Source organism: Zonotrichia leucophrys, chromosome 5, assembly GCF_028769735.1.
Source record: "Zonotrichia leucophrys gambelii isolate GWCS_2022_RI chromosome 5, RI_Zleu_2.0, whole genome shotgun sequence".
In the NCBI taxonomy this organism is placed as follows: Eukaryota; Metazoa; Chordata; class Aves; order Passeriformes; family Passerellidae; genus Zonotrichia; species Zonotrichia leucophrys.
The window spans coordinates 3,675,143-3,690,689 of NC_088175.1; the positions used below are offsets into that span (position 1 = coordinate 3,675,143).

At 43.7% G+C, this 15,547-nt stretch overlaps 1 protein-coding gene across 3 annotated transcripts in view; it reads left to right on the forward strand.

The window, feature by feature from the left end:
- Positions 1 to 15,547, forward strand: part of AKT1 (AKT serine/threonine kinase 1) — a 78,904-nt gene that overhangs the window by 61,958 nt on the left and 1,399 nt on the right. For all 3 annotated transcript variants that reach the window (XM_064713524.1, XM_064713522.1, XM_064713525.1), the window contains exons 11-13: positions 2,462 to 2,676; positions 9,910 to 9,997; positions 14,924 to 15,026. In XM_064713524.1, the coding sequence (XP_064569594.1) occupies positions 2,462 to 2,676; positions 9,910 to 9,997; positions 14,924 to 15,026 (406 nt within the window). The remainder of the gene's footprint in view (positions 1 to 2,461; positions 2,677 to 9,909; positions 9,998 to 14,923; positions 15,027 to 15,547) is intronic.

Consider the following 15,547-nt stretch of genomic DNA (forward strand, 5'->3'; position numbering starts at 1 on the left):
GCTCATTGTGCTAAAGAACTTTGAAGAAATAAGCATTTTATATTCTGTTTAAAATTAATGGAGGTGAAGGAAATCATGATAATTAGTAATCTAGTTTATAATACAGAGCACTAATACACTTTTTAAAGTAACACGTGAAGTGTTTACTGCATTTCAGAAGCACCTGTAATATTAACTACGTGCACAGCAAAGACCTCTGTGGTTTTCTTTTTCTTTCAGTCTTTCCTATTGCATCTCTTGCAGCAGTTTAAAAAACAAAAATACAAATCGGAGGCCGTGTGAGTGTTTTATTTTAGGCGAGCCGAGCGTAGGGGAGTGTGAACAGGAAGCGCTGGTTGAGCGGGGTGACTCAGAGCGGGAACTGCATTGTCACACAAACTCCGTGAGCCCGGGGGAGCCCGGGGCTGCCGTGCCTCGGGGAAGGACGGGCCGGCTCCTGGAGTCCAGAATTGCATTACCACACAATCCATGAGCCGAGGGGAGCCGTTCCTCGGGAAGGATGGGGCTGGCTCCTGGAATCCAGAATTGCATTGTCACACAACAGTGTGCATGAGCCCAGGGCTGCCGTTCCTCGGGAAGGACGGGCCAGCTCCTGGAATCCAGAATTGCTTTGTCACACAATCCATGAGCCCAGGGCTGCCGTGCCTTGGAAAGGACGGGCCGGCTCCTGGAATCCAGAATTGCATTGTCACACAGTGTGCATGAGCCCAGGGCTGCCGTGCCAGGGCCGGCTCCTGGAGTCCCAGAATTGCAATGTCACACAATCCGTGAGCCCAGGGCTGCTGTGCCGGGGCCGGCTCCTGGAATCCAGAATTGCATTGTCACACAGTGTCCATGAGCCCAGGGCTGCCGTTCCTCGGGAAGGACGGGGCCGGCTCCCGGAATCCAGAACTCCGTTGTCACACAATCCATGAGCCCAGGGCTGCCGTGCCGGAGCCGGGAATCCCAGCCGGCGACAGCTGTGCCGGCCGCTCCTTGGAGGGGGCAGCTGCAGAGCCAGCTGTCGTTTGGTGTGAATCATCCGGCCGGGGATGCTGGAAATAGACCGACGTGGGGTAATCCAATACCTGGCAGCCTTTTGATTTTTACTGCAGGCCCTCTCCCTCGTTCAGATAATTAAGGGGAATAATTAGTGAATAAAGAGAGGCAGAGTGCAAACAGTTGTTATGTGAAGTGCCTCGATGGTGCTTTTTTATGTGCAAAACCTTTAAATCAAGATTTATAAGACGTAAAGATCTTGCTTTTGTTAAACTTGCACTGACTTGGGCTTTTTTACCTTTTTAATTTTGAATGTTAAGTATTCTGAATCTCAGGAATTTAAAGCTCACACAGACACTGTCCAGTGAGAAAACAGGATGGTAGTGCAGTTGTGGTTCATGCTCTTGGCAAGAGTAAGCAGCTCAGTGCAGGTCCCTGCAAAGAGCAAAGATGATAACTAAAACCTGAGGACAGGGTTTGGAACATGAGATGTTGGTGTCAGCTACGGACAACTGCATAGGAGACACAAAGTCTGGAGAAGTCCTGCTAACATCCACTGCACAGGCCACAGAACACTCCCCACTCCCTTCAGCAACCCTCTGTGCAGCAGATCAGAAATGCACTGTGGCAGGGCTTCTCTGGAGCAAGCAGGAGAGGTGGAGAGCACTGCTGGGGTCCTGAGTCCCTGCACCAGCTCCTGCTTTGCTAGGTGGAAGTACTCAGGGGAAGGGAAGAATGAACTGTGCTGGGCTCCTTTTGCTGCAAGACCTGGCAGAAATCCACCCCACTGACTGTTCCTGTGTTTGCAGCCCTCTGGGCAGAGGCAGAAGAGCCTTTGGAGCGGGGCAAAGGGTTGGAGGGGAAACGTTTCCAGGCAATTTGGCTGCCATTTTACAGCCTGAGAGCTGGTCAAATGTTAAAAGTGTTGTTCTGGATTTTAGTGTTTAATATAGATTAGTCATTGAGTATTTGTGGGTGGTCTTTTAGGATGTGCAAAGCCACAACTTTGGGGTGCAGGTTGCTAAGAAGATGATGGATATGTTTGGCTTTTTGCTTGTGAAAGAACAGGTTCATGGCTTTTTCTCCATGTACTGGCTCCTTGGTGGGTTGGGGTTTTTCTAAAAACTTGGATCCCATTTGGAACAGTTTGTGATGAATAAGTGAGAGTTTAACAGCTAGCTCTGTAATGTGAGAACAGTTCTTGGCCTTTGGACTTTCAAAGGTTGTGCTTATCATGAGTGTAATGTGAGGGAGGATGGGAGAAGGAAGACAAGGAAGCTGCTGTGACACTCCTGCTGCCTCCTTTTCCCCCCCTGCTCACTAGGGTGGTGAACATGGATGCCAGTTCTTCTGCAAATACTCTGCTGGTAGAAATGGCTGCGTTATCAAAGATGGACTTGCTGGGGTAAATTTTGCTTCTTGAGTACTGTGTTCATGCCTGGTGTGGGAGTATCTTCTAAAGCCTTTTCCTTGCAATCTGCAGGTTCTGGAGGATAATGACTACGGCCGTGCAGTGGACTGGTGGGGATTAGGAGTTGTGATGTATGAAATGATGTGTGGACGGCTCCCTTTCTACAATCAGGACCATGAAAAGCTCTTTGAACTCATCCTGATGGAGGAGATCAGATTTCCACGCACATTGTCACCTGAAGCAAAATCCCTCTTGTCAGGCTTGCTGAAGAAAGACCCTAAGCAAAGGTGAGGCTGTGCTTAATAGTTGCACTTTTTTAAGGTATTTGAGACAAAATCGTAATTTAATTTTTAATCCATTCAAATTGGTTATCCAGCAAGATGCAGCAAGTGGATGTGCTCATTTATTTTTGACTTTTTAAATGAGCTGACAGTGTAAATAGTGACACAAAGCAGCTTTGGTGCTGAACTTCAGAGTATGGTGGCTGCCATTAAAGTAAAACTATAGCCTGGGAAAAGCAAGTTAACCCTACCTTTGGCTGCTGTGATGCTCTACACCAAATGTTTTTGCCTTCTGTTGCAGTTGAGGCTGCTGTCTCTTTCCTGAATTTTTGTCCAGATCTGTGCCAGTGGTTTAGCATCCTGCTTTGGACAGTAGGTGGTGGTGTTTGTACCATGTTTGTAGTGGAATTTATACCATGCTCAATTGACTTTTCCTGTTTCCTCCTTTTATTTTTGTTTTTCTTTTATTGCTGTATTTTTTAAAAAATAACCCTTGATTTAAAAACAGAAAAAAAAACCATAAAAAAAGCCCCTAATGGCTAACAAACAAAAAAATGGAACAAGATCCAAAAAGGATGTTGACCTTCACAGAGATAAACATCAGTTTAAAAACCTGCCATCTTGTCAACCCAGACATTTTTAAAACAAATAATATTGTGACTCTGCCCCTGATCTTCTGTCCTGAACCTTCCACTGTTAATAATGCCCCACATAGGAAACCTTTCATGTGAGGTGCAAGCAGGGAATTCTGGTTTACTTTCTGGTGTTTGTTTAGTCTCCATGCTTGTGTGTGCACATAGCAGGAAAATGGGATTTGCCACTACCTGGATACTTGTAGAAGGATTTCTGTCATCACTGTGGGCTATTTCCTTCACTGTTTTTTGATGGAAAATCCTATTGGGAGGTCTCATAATGCAAATGCACAGTTTTTAATGTTGGAGGATTCATGTTGGTGGTGCTGTGGGGAGCGTGGCCAGCCCTGTGCACGGTGGCAACAGCTGCAGCCCCTCCTGAACCCAGTGCCTGTGAGGGGACCTCCAGGAGGAGGTTGTGTAATTGATGAGCAGCCCCCAGGCCCTGCTCTGCTCTGCAGCCCCTGCCAACAGCATTCCTGTCCAGTAAAGCACTGGGTTAAATGCAATTGTGACCCTTTCATAGCTTACTCAGGTGGGGCCTTTCAATCACTGGGAACACAGGCAGCATCTGCTGCAGTTTGTTCTTAAAGGAGCATCTCTGATGAACCAAAATGCAATTTGTTTACAAACAAAGAATGCCCACTCATTTCTAATTACAAGATTTTCCCAATGCCAATAATTACTCCACAATATGCTCACTTCATACAAATAGCCACTTCTTCACATGGATCTTCTGCAGGCTTGGAAGCAGTGCTGCTCTGATCTGGTGGACAGATGATTTTCATGCTGCTGATAGAAATAACTGTTGACTAGACAAGCCTGCACACATGCCTTATTGTAATTATGCCTAATTACACTGGTGCTTCCCAAGCTTTTTTGGATCTTGGACTGTTCTTAAATACTGGTTTTTCCCCAGTCACTGTTCCCATAACTTTTTACCTGAAGTTGTAGTTCAGCAAATCCAGTGCACTTTGTGAATTTCAGGCAGCATAGAGAACTGATCTAGAAGCACTAGAGGTAGAAGTCCTGCATCCTGCCCTTGTAGTGTTATGTTCTTTTTTCTGGGTGGTCTGGGTGCTGGGAAGGATGCCTGGCATAATTGGTAGTTGACTCACAGTGTGCTCATGGAGCCATATGGACAAAAAACAGCCAGAGAGCTACTGAAATACATTCACTGAAAAGTTATGTAATGTGTGATAGTCTGTGCTTTGGGGAGCCACTGTGTAATTCAGCAGAAATGCCCTCTGGTGCCAGTGGTGGACAGAAGTTGGTGTCACTGTAATGTTTGTGGCAGAAAGCGTCAGAATTGGCAGCATAGCTTTGGATGAACTTCAGAGTGAGATGGAGGAGGCAGCCAAAACCATGAGAAAAAGGAAACAGAGATGTTGTCACTTCCCCTGAAATCACCAAAAAAACCTGACCAACCCAACAATAAAGGTTGATACAATGAAGCTTAGTGCCAAGGATACTTTAGGTTAAATATCAAGGAGCTAAGTAATTGTAATCTCTGTCAGTGAATTAAATCTTAAAAATGACCTGTTGCACCTGAGCTGGATATACTGAAGCAGTGTTAGCACACTCTGTTCAGTAATACCAGTTCAGCCTCAAACTCCCAGGCATATGGACGAAATGTTAAGAACAATAAATTGCATTCTGCTTTTAATCATGGCTGTTTTCTAAATTTGGTCATATGAAATCCATTTTGTAAGAGAAAAGGAATTTTGAATTTTCTTTTGGGATTGATAGAAGTTTATTAATCTTGTAATGTGAGCCCTAATTTTCCTAAGAAGGAAAAAATCTATTCTGTAAATATTTCCTGTTAATGTGACCTGAAATTCCCCTTTGCTGCTTTGTGACATGGATCAAGTGAAAGAAGGTAATCAGAGCATATTTTCATACATGAAACAACAAATTTTTTACCTTTTATTGTTCTTCCTGTGGCTGTGGAGACTGCAACCTGTGAAAGTGGGCATAGATCAGAGCACCCTGTGTAAGCAGGCTAAGTTTAGATGGGTGGGTAGGTTTACAATCAGTGTCTTGCAAGCTCTGAATCTTGGCAGGTTTTTAACTTGAGAGAACTTGAGGATGGTTTAATCTGAAGTGCCTTAGTTCCTTGTGATGGGCCAGGGTTGTTCAGCCTCTCTCAGATGGGGTTTGTCACAGGCTGCTTCACCTGCCTCTGGTGCTGTTGGACCTTTCCATTCAGCAGGAATGAGAGGAAGATGATGCAACATTTCAAAAACACCTGTTCAAAACATCTGATGCTTTCAAAGAGTTGTAGTTGTGGCTTTGGAGAGCTGAAGCTGCTCCCTGGGACCTGGTGGTCAATTCTTGCAGTCACCTGGAGATCTGGTACTTCATTCTTTCCTGGCCATGAGGGTTCTTTCCATATCCAATGAATGTTTGGTCACAGGGAATGTCAGAGTTGATCAAGCCCTTACTTGTATAACTCCTTGGTTTTTTCCCTAGTGAAAGGAGGAGATTTGTAGAGATTTGTGTGTCTGTGTCCTCTCTGCTGCTCTGCCACAGGAAGCTTAGATGGCTCTTGAGCACCCTTGCTCTCAGGCACAGGGAGATCTGCAGCCCTCACAGCCACTGCTGGCATTGGAAGAGTTAGAGGTGACACTTGTGGGGACTTAAGGGGCCTGGAGGTGGTCCCAGCTAGCTGTGGCCGGCAGAAGGAGGTAACCTTGAGGAGCTGGTCCTCTTGGACAGCACACTTGGGTGCCTTGTGGACATGCAGAGTTTTGGAGCCACACGTGACAGGTGACTTGTGTTTGTTCTGAAATGTGTGCGCCTTGAGTAAGAAAGGGCTTCTGTCTCCAGATAGCTTCAGGGTCTTGTGTATCAGCTGAAGTGCAAAATGCTCGTGTCTTCATGTTTCACCAGGTGCTTTGAGACAGGCTGAGATTTAGCTGTTGTGTAGGATAATTTTAGTCTAAATCAGTTCTGTCCGCAGTGATTTAGACAAACTCAAACAGTTCTCCCACAGAGATCTAAATTGAAGCTGAGAAAAACATAAAAGGCAAGTTTACAGGATTTTTTTCTCCCAGCTTTCCAGAAATTACTATTTTAGAGACTTTCCAAGCTTCACCAACCTCAAACTTGACTCCTCTTGATTACTGATGTGAAGTGGGAGCTTTTCAGTGCTTTTTGGATCTACCATGTTTGTGTCACATGCATGTAGTTCATGAAGAATTGGGGAAGTAAAGCTCAGCAAAGAGCTGGGAGAGTTAGCATTAGGCTTTCCAAAAGTTTTAATCTCTGAGCAGGAAAGCACCCAAAGACTCTGTGTACAGGGCTTTGGGAAGATTGTGGCCTTTTCCTTCCAAATATGGAGTCTTCCAGTCATGCTGTTCTCAAAGCCAAAGACAGCTTCTCTGTGCTGATAGTGCCAGTCACTGGAAACTGATGTGGATAGAGCTCCCAAATCCTTCCTGTGGCTGTTAGAGGCCTCTGAAGGTAAGGGCCATAGTAAAATAAACTACAGGTGTCCATCCTGACTGTATCAGAGGAGGAGAAGTAGGAATCTCTGTGCTTGGAGCTGGTGAACACCAACAGCCTTTGCTGGGCTGTCATTCTTCAGCCTGGAGGAGATGTTTGTGCCATGGTAGAATCAGGTTTGGGGGCAGGGCTGACTCAGAGAAATCACGTGAAGACAGGGCTGGAAAACCAGAAGTGTGCAGGTTTCTTTTTAAAGAGCTGGGAATGGACTTGGGAGCTGAGCACTGTTTACAAGTAAGTGGGCAAGTAGAGATACATTATTTTTCATGTGATTCACTAATTGTAATCTTCCTGTGTGTTTACAGACTATATTTGTATATATATGTGTGTTAAAAATACAGTACAGCAAGTTTTAAAATTTATTTTTATATGATGTATCTGTGGAATGATGGCTGGCTGCCCTCAGTTTATGGAGCACAGACGTTTGTCATTAAATGGTTAAAGGGACTTAAAAGCAATATGCAATTTCATAAAAATTTAAAATGTGAAAATCATTTCATTTTAATATTGATGTTGCACTTTATTAATAATTTTCACTTTTGGATTTAACTAAAATAAGAAAGTCTCTCAAGTGTAGATAGAAGTTGAATGAATTACCAGAATTGTTTGGTGGTCAGGTTTTGAGGGGTGTTTTTTCTTGTTTTTCTCTAAATTGATTTTGGCTTCCGTACTTTCTGTTCTATTTCTTTATATACTGTAAATTTCTGTAGCTTTTGCTTTTCAAGTCCTGTATATACTATTTTTGATTCTGTCTGAGGACTTACATGTGCAGAATTTAACTTTATTATCCAGGAACCTCTTCAGAGCTCTTATTTCTGCTGCATTTTACTTTATTTATTGCATGTCCCTATGAAAGATAAACCTGCTGCTCTTTACATTCTCACTGGTGCCTAACCATGATTTTTGTGTTAGTTGCCAATTTAATTGTGTTGTCCTTGAGATGGACCTTTTGTAATAATTCTGGAAAACAAAACTGTATTTTGGAGTAAATCCATATCCAAAATATGAGGTTTCTGTTGTTTCACCATTCACTTTGACTGGATTTGTGTCATTTTTAAAAGGTAAGTAAAACATCTGGAGTCTTTCTTGGCATTTCCCTGAATATGTGTTTGCCCTTCATGGAACACAGGCTCGCATTAGAGAACATATTCTGCAAAGCACTTGTACATGGCTGCAGCCAGCCAGCCTTGCTGCCTGCTTCTGCAGAGCACATTCAGGTGCTTCTTAGCTCAGAGTCACTGCTGAGCTCCTGTGCAGTCTGTGGACATCTGTGGATGAAGAGGATTGACTCCACCCTCTCCATCAGCCATCATCATCGTGCTGTGGAAGCAACAAGGAGTCTGGCAGAGCCGTGGCAAAGCCACTGCACCTGGAGGGAACCAGCCGAGAGATGATTACTCACAGAGTTTGTTTCTGTTCCCAGGCTGCCCTGGAGTTTGTCTCTGTTCCAGGCTGCTCTGCAGCTGTACAAAGTGCTGCCAGGCAGTTGGGAGAGCTCTCATCCAGCTTGCTTTGGCCCCTGGGGCTCTGGGGTGGACTTGGGTTGGTCTTAGAGCTCACCTGGGGAGGAGAGAGGCCCCCCGTATACTGGGAGGCAGGGGAGCTGTTCCACTGCACATTTCCAGAAGGATGATGGGGAGCAAACCCCTTAGGTCACTGTGGCACTGGGATGGAAGAGGGCAAGGAAGCAAGCACAGCCCCTGGACTGTCAGGCCCCTGTGCTGCTGGGTGTCCCTGGTACAGCTGTGACCTCTGCCAGTTTGCCTTCTCTGAGATGGTGCTGGGGCATGGTTGAGGGCTTGAGTGCCTCAGGATCCATTCCAGTGAGCACTGAGAACAAAGTGACACAGTACTTGACTTTTCCATGCTGAGCTGTCCCAACAGCATTGTGCTTTCATGCTGCATTCCAGAGCATGCAATGTAAAAATACCACTTCAATGGGTTTTAGTACAGCCTTCATATTTTCTCTGATATTTTGAACCAAACCCCTCCCCTCTATCCCCAGATAATCATGAGCTGGGGCATGGGGTTACCACAGGTGGCCCAGAGGACATTCAGGGCCAGATGTTGTGCACAATGGATGAGGCCTGGCCAGGTGTTGGCTCCAGGCCCAGAGAACAGCCCTTGTCCCTGATGTCTGTAACAGTATAACTCTAGCCTGGGTCTTGTAGAGTCATTGCTTCAAGCTCTGGAAATGGGGTCAGTATCTCAGCTTGCCAGTGGCACCAGGCATGGGAGAACAGGCAGATCCTAGAGATCAGCCTGGGTGAGCATGGTAACACCTGAGCATTGTTTTAACCTTGTTACCTGAGTCTCCTGCTGATGACCCAGTATCTGTTTTGTTCTCTTAGTGCCTCCTTTGCTTGCAGATGTGGTTCAGTCTTTTAGAGAACATTTTAACCTCCACAGCAAAATTTAAGCATCAGTTAGCTCAACATTGCAGCAAAACTGATTGCATCTATAAGCTGTGTGGACAGTTTTATTTTGGAATAAAAGTGCTTTATCTTGATATACCTCAAGTCAATAAAACACCCTTTGTGCTTTCCTGAAGCCAAGGAAGAGGAAAGATTTGCATATGCTGTGATATTATCACTGCAGTTGTCAACTGTTTTCTTTAATGGAAATTTAAATCAGGTTGCATAAATCAGTTTGCCTTAAAAAGCCTGGTCTCTCTTTCAACTTCAGATTCAGTTTTACTGCTGCCATCACTGTGCTCTAGGAGACTGTAAGGGGTAGTTGCATGTTAATGTAGAGAGAAGGGTTTGTGGCTCAGACCTTTTACTTTACATGATCTGCTGTGGTCCCCAGGACAGCATCATTCCTGAAGGGCAGTTTTTTGGAACTGTGGTTATTGTTTTTTCTTTGTCTAAGAGACATTTTTTTCTAATTCTGTTTGTTAGCCTGTTTTTAAATCTTGTAGTGGAACTGTGTTGAAACCTAAAATAGGCCTTGCACAAAAAATCAAACACACAGCAAATGCTAGAACTGCTCCCAAATGCATTATATAAACTCCAAATTTCTTCGGTACACTGCAATAAAAATTGTATTAGAAAAAAATAACTGTACTCAAACATTTAATTACTTATTTTGCCTCCTACAGGTTAGGTGGTGGTCCTGATGATGCCAAGGAGATTATGCAGCACAAATTCTTTGCTGGCATTGTTTGGCAAGATGTATACGAGAAAAAGGTATTTATACAACTGTTCTCCCAAGGTGAATTGTAGCTGTGGATGTATCAAATGTTTCAAATTTTGTTGCTCTCGAAAGGTACACAGAAACCCTCCACAGAAAAGGTTTGTAGTTGTTTTTAGCAACAGCTTAAAATACTGTGATCAGATTACTTCTGGATTTTTATTTTGCAGTGATAGGAGTATCTTTTAATGAGATACATGGTTTTATGGCTCAATAAATAGGATGTAATCAAAATAGCTTCCAAATTTAGGGAGTATATAAGCTTTTAAAATGGCTTTTTCTATGAGCTATTGCTGCCATTTCTTGCTGTTGACTGAAGCATCCCTTGCAAGCCCAGAGTTGCTGCTGGTTCCTGAGCATCTGAAGCCAAACTTCCTATTGGGAGTAGTAGAAGATGGGCTCTTCTTTCCCATTGTGCTTTTCTTGCCTTTTCAATCTAATGTCAGTATTCAAGACAAGTCCAAAGACTGGACTTTCATCGATCCAAGCCTAATGCTATTTTTTGTGTGTGACAAAGGACTGATATGACGTGTCTTCAGTTGGTGGTATTTCTCATGGGTTTTCTTTGAGACCCACTGGGTTTGTTGGCTTTTCAGTGGGAGCTGAAGTCAAAGAGCCCAGCCCTTCCTGTAAGAATGTGTTTCATGAGTTGTCTGTGCCTCACTGCCCCTTCTTCTCAGATAACTCTTTCACACCTCCAAGATGCCCTGCTTTGTGCTCTAAGGGTGGTGTGCTGTTGTCCTCTCACGTTCAATTCTCAGCAGCCACATTCTCATAACTCTCATGAAATGCAGCCAAACGTGCATCTGCTGATTCAAGGCTCCCATCTACTGGTGCCACATGATCTCACTGAATCCCAGCCTTGCCTGATTTCCCTCCTTCCCCCAGCAGTCCCTCGTGGTATCAGATCTCATTTGATCTCTAAATGCAATTTGGTTGTCCCTTCAGTTGGTGGGAGCAGGTAAGAAACTTGGCAGAAACTGAGTTCCCATTGGAGCATTGTCCAGTGCCTCTATACTGCTACAGAGAGGGCTCTATTTCCTTCTCTTCTTTCACTTCCTCACAGATCTGTGTGGCTAAAAGAACTGAGAAATCATAAAACAAGTTTTTGTGCCTTGAAAGTGTGGATAAGACATTAAGACCTCAGTCCTTTCAGAGCATCCCTTGAGGGAGAGCTGCATGCAGTCATGAGGGCAGGAGAGAGTTCTGTGGAGTTTATTCAGTATAACATGAAAAGAAGATCTGAATTCTTATTTTAAACAGGAAGTTGTCCCCATTTTCACCCAGCTGACAAACTGAATTCTTGAGAGTTTGCACGTTTTTTGCAGTTTAAGGTAAAAAGCTGACAGTGGGGCTCAAATATTTTTAGTAATTTGTCATTTGGTAGTAGTCCCAGTTCCCTGAACAGAAGAGAAATCACACAAACTGGAGACAATGTTTTATTTATCTACAGGACTGAGAAAGCCTTCATAAATTGTTCCATAGTGGTAAGGATTCTGAAAACTTATCAGGAAATTCCAAATACTTGCATCTTTTAGAGAAAACTGTGTGCTGATTGAGACTATTCCTGACCTTGGCATATCCAAGTAGTCCAGATCCTGGCTTTGCTTGTGTCCCATTGGTGTTTGCATCTGAGGCAGGCACTCTGTGCAAATGGAAAGCCTGTGAGTAGATGCCACCTACATTCTGGTGGTCCAAAGAGGGTCTTGCAGCATTTACCTGAAGTGCAGTCCTGTGGATTAAAGCTGCATTTTGTCAGCTGCTGAGAGCTGTTTGTGTGCTAAGCCTGGTTCCCCACCATCTCCAGTAATGCTGGGTATGTGTATGAGTATGGGCTTGGGTAATCCAGAACATTTGCTTTGTAATTAAGCTTTTTGCAAACATAGCCTTGCTTTAAATTACAAGGAGCTTTGAATAACTGGGGTTGTCCCCCAGATTTAAAATGTTTATTAGGCTCACTTGGAAGAGTGCTGTCTGTCTCTGGTGCAGAGAAACGTGCAGTTTAATTTGCAGTATTTTGCCCACCCACAGGCAAAACATACTCAGAGATTTGAATCACATGGGGATTTTTTTCAGGTCTCTTTTCTCTCTTAAACCAGCATGAGCCTGTGGGTACCAATGCAGGTCTGCAGCCGTGGGAGGCTACAGGTGGCACCTCCCTGCCAGTTGAACTGCAGAGCTCTCGCAGTGACAGCTTCCCAGTAAAGTGACATATTTGCTTGTTAAAGGCAGCGTTGGAGCTTTCTGCGGCTTCCCCTCTGTTTCCAGCTTAGCGCTCAGAATTTGACAGCGAGGGGGAAAAGATGTCTTGTGGGTGCATCATAATCTGTCTCAAATTGCTTTTAACAGATACTAAAATAAAAAGGCAAATGATCCAGGCAGTGCTAGCCCATTCCACATGTGTGCTGGCTTGGGATTGCTGCTCTGAGTGGCTCCAATGTGCTCAGTTCAGGTGGCTGCTGCAGTGCCCAAGCCCTAAATCACCCCAAGCTGTGCACAGCAATGAGAGCAACTGGGGCACTGTGAGTGCCAAAACCACCATTAGCTTAAAAGGACAGATAGAGCTTCACACACACACATGCACAGCCTGTCAAAGCCAGGGCTGCTTTGGGAAGTAGGCAGAAGCTGCTGCAAGGAGAGAGATGGAGTAGAGTTACATGAGGAATCTTCCTGCTCCACAGGGCTTTTATATGTAATATGTTGGTGTGATTTGATTGAGAAGTGTTATTAACATTATAATGTAAAGCATTCCCTCTTCAATAGCTTCAGGGGACTGCAAGGCTCAGAGTAACTCCTGACTTTGGGATATCCTATTTCCTGTTCCTTTTTAAATTCATGACATAAAGACAACTTCTGAGGATCTAATATTTTTTTGTAAGGGTAATGTACCCAGCTCCTTTAAGCCGTTCTTGGGCACAGAGAATTGTGAGTAACTGGGAAAAAAAGATGCTGAATATATACTATAATTGGGCTCTCTTATAATGATCAGAGCTTTTATGCTTCTAAATTTTTAAGGATTGATTTTAAACAGTAATTGTTTCTTTGTATGTGGGAGCGTTGCCATATGTATACATTACATTTCTTACTGTCTTCACATTGAAAATGAATGCATTTGATTGGATTGCTGTTTGTAAGACAGGACACTGTTAGGTGCTCTCAAAAGAGATCAGAAAGACCATCCTGGTGATAGGGAGCTTGAAAGTTGACAAACAAATGATTCTTCACATCCAAGCAGGAGATAGAGTTGGAGGTGGGGAAGAGGTGTTTTGTGTGTTCCAAGATTTGCTGATGTTTTCCAGGTGGTGATTTCTGTTGGCATCGTTCTTGTTTGTACAAATGCAGGAGTGCATGTCTGGGGTCACTGCATAATTCCAGTTGGAGCAATTTACCATCTACCTTGCTAAACCTCTCCCTGCAGTTTTGGATTGGAAGCTTGAGGCTTCCTCAGTCATGCTCCTGAATTGCTGCCTGGTGTGGCTGTGCGCTATTAAAAGGTGGCCACGCGTAACCCCGGTGGTGGGCGAGCAGGATCCCAGCCCTGTGCACATCCTGGTTCTGCCCCCATGCAGGGGAAGGTGGGCAGGGTCTGAATCCTTCTCCAGTGCCCTCCAGAGCTGTCCACGTTCCAAGTGTGTGCATCTGTATGCAGCCAGCTCCCCATCCCGCCTCCCCGGCGCGCTCCTCCTCCAGCCCCAGCCAGGCAGCTCCGCTCCATCTGGAGCTGCTCTCGCCAGAGCCTGCCTAGGTACACATGGATGATTTCCAGCCTGTCTGCCTGAGTTTCAGGAATAAACCCCAACAAGTGCAGCTCCTGGTGTAGCAAGAGGAGGATGTTCACTGCTGACTGGGCTCAGGTTTTTGTAAGCACTCCAGGTTTTTGAAGTTCAGAGTTGACATCAAACTGCTTTTGGGGACTGTGGTATTTTTGGGGTCCTCCATGGCAGGAAGGAATGATGAATCTGATTCCATGTTCTTAGAAGGCTAATTTATTATTATATTATATTATATTATATTATATTATATTATATTATATTATATTATACTATACTATACTATACTATACTATACTAAAACTATACTAAAGAACAGAGAAAGGATACTTACAGAAGGCTTAACAAGATACTAGTTAAAACCCCATGACTTTCTCCGGAGTCCTGACACAGCCTGACTGTGATTGGTCATTAAGTCAAAGCAATTCACAAGTTGGATAAACAATCTCCAACCACATTCCAAAGCAGCAAAACACAGGAGAAGCAAATGAGATAATAATGTTTTCCTTTTTCTCTGAGGCTTCTCAGCTTCCCAGGAGAAGAAGTCCTGGTGAAGGGATTTTTCCAGAAAATACGACAGTGACAGGGGACCAGGAATATTAAAGCTTAGTGTTGCTGCTGCCTTGGCCTAGGTTCTGCTGGGTTGGTCAGACCTCCAGTGTGAGCTGCATGGGCACAGTAGCACTGTAGCTGAAACTTCTTGGTGAATGTTACAACCTTTGTAGTGATACACAGGATTAGCTGATAAGTTTTATATCACTAAGCATCTTTCTTAATCATTTTCATCGTCCTTAAGCATAAATCTGACTAAATGAGGTTGACAATTTCCATATAATGATGTGGGGAACTAGTATGTGTTGTTATTTTTAAACACTGGTCATCATGTTGTTACTTGAAGAAATGTTAGGATTCTAAGTTTTCTTTGTGCAGTTAAATCATAGGGGGAAAAAATGCCTTAAATGTCCTAAATAGTAAGTGCACACCTAAGTAAGTATTTTTACTATATATGCTTCCTTTGTGAGCTGGTGTTTTTTAGACATTTTAGGAAGATAGAAAAAGGCACTGTAGCTTATAACTGTGACAAATTCTACTTGTTTCAAACACCACTGCAAGAACCTGTAAAAATGGACACTTTTTATTTTCTTTCCTTAGCTTGTACCTCCATTCAAGCCACAGGTTACATCTGAAACAGATACAAGATACTTTGATGAAGAATTTACAGCACAGATGATAACAATCACTCCTCCTGACCAAGGTAAAGTTTTTCCAAATGTTTCCCACTGTGTTCTCCACACCACCAGAAATAATTTGCTGTGATGGCTCTCTTCTGCCCATTTAAAAAAGTGTCAGTTTAAACTTGAGGGTTTTCCATATGTATTTGACCAGGAAGTTGGTAAAATGAAAAACCTGCTTAATAAGTGTGAAATTATTTGTACTGTGGTCTTTTCCAAATTTGCACACTCCCACTGGAAGTCAGTGATAAAAATGTTTGGCTCATGTCCATATCCACACACACTGTGTATATGCAAGCAGTCAGTTGAGTATAGGCTAATGTCCCATCAAAATATTGTATTTTTGTGATAACTGAGCATGTTTGATGCTCTAAAATAGCAATTGCCAAAAATTCAGAACACTGAGTGTGGATTTAAGCAGTGCAGCTCCTAGCAATTTTAAATGGACATCTGAAGATGTGTTTTATGAAATAACTTTACCATGCATTATCTTATCGTTGATTTGCTGCAAACAAAACTAAAGGTAGCAAATGTAACTACCTTT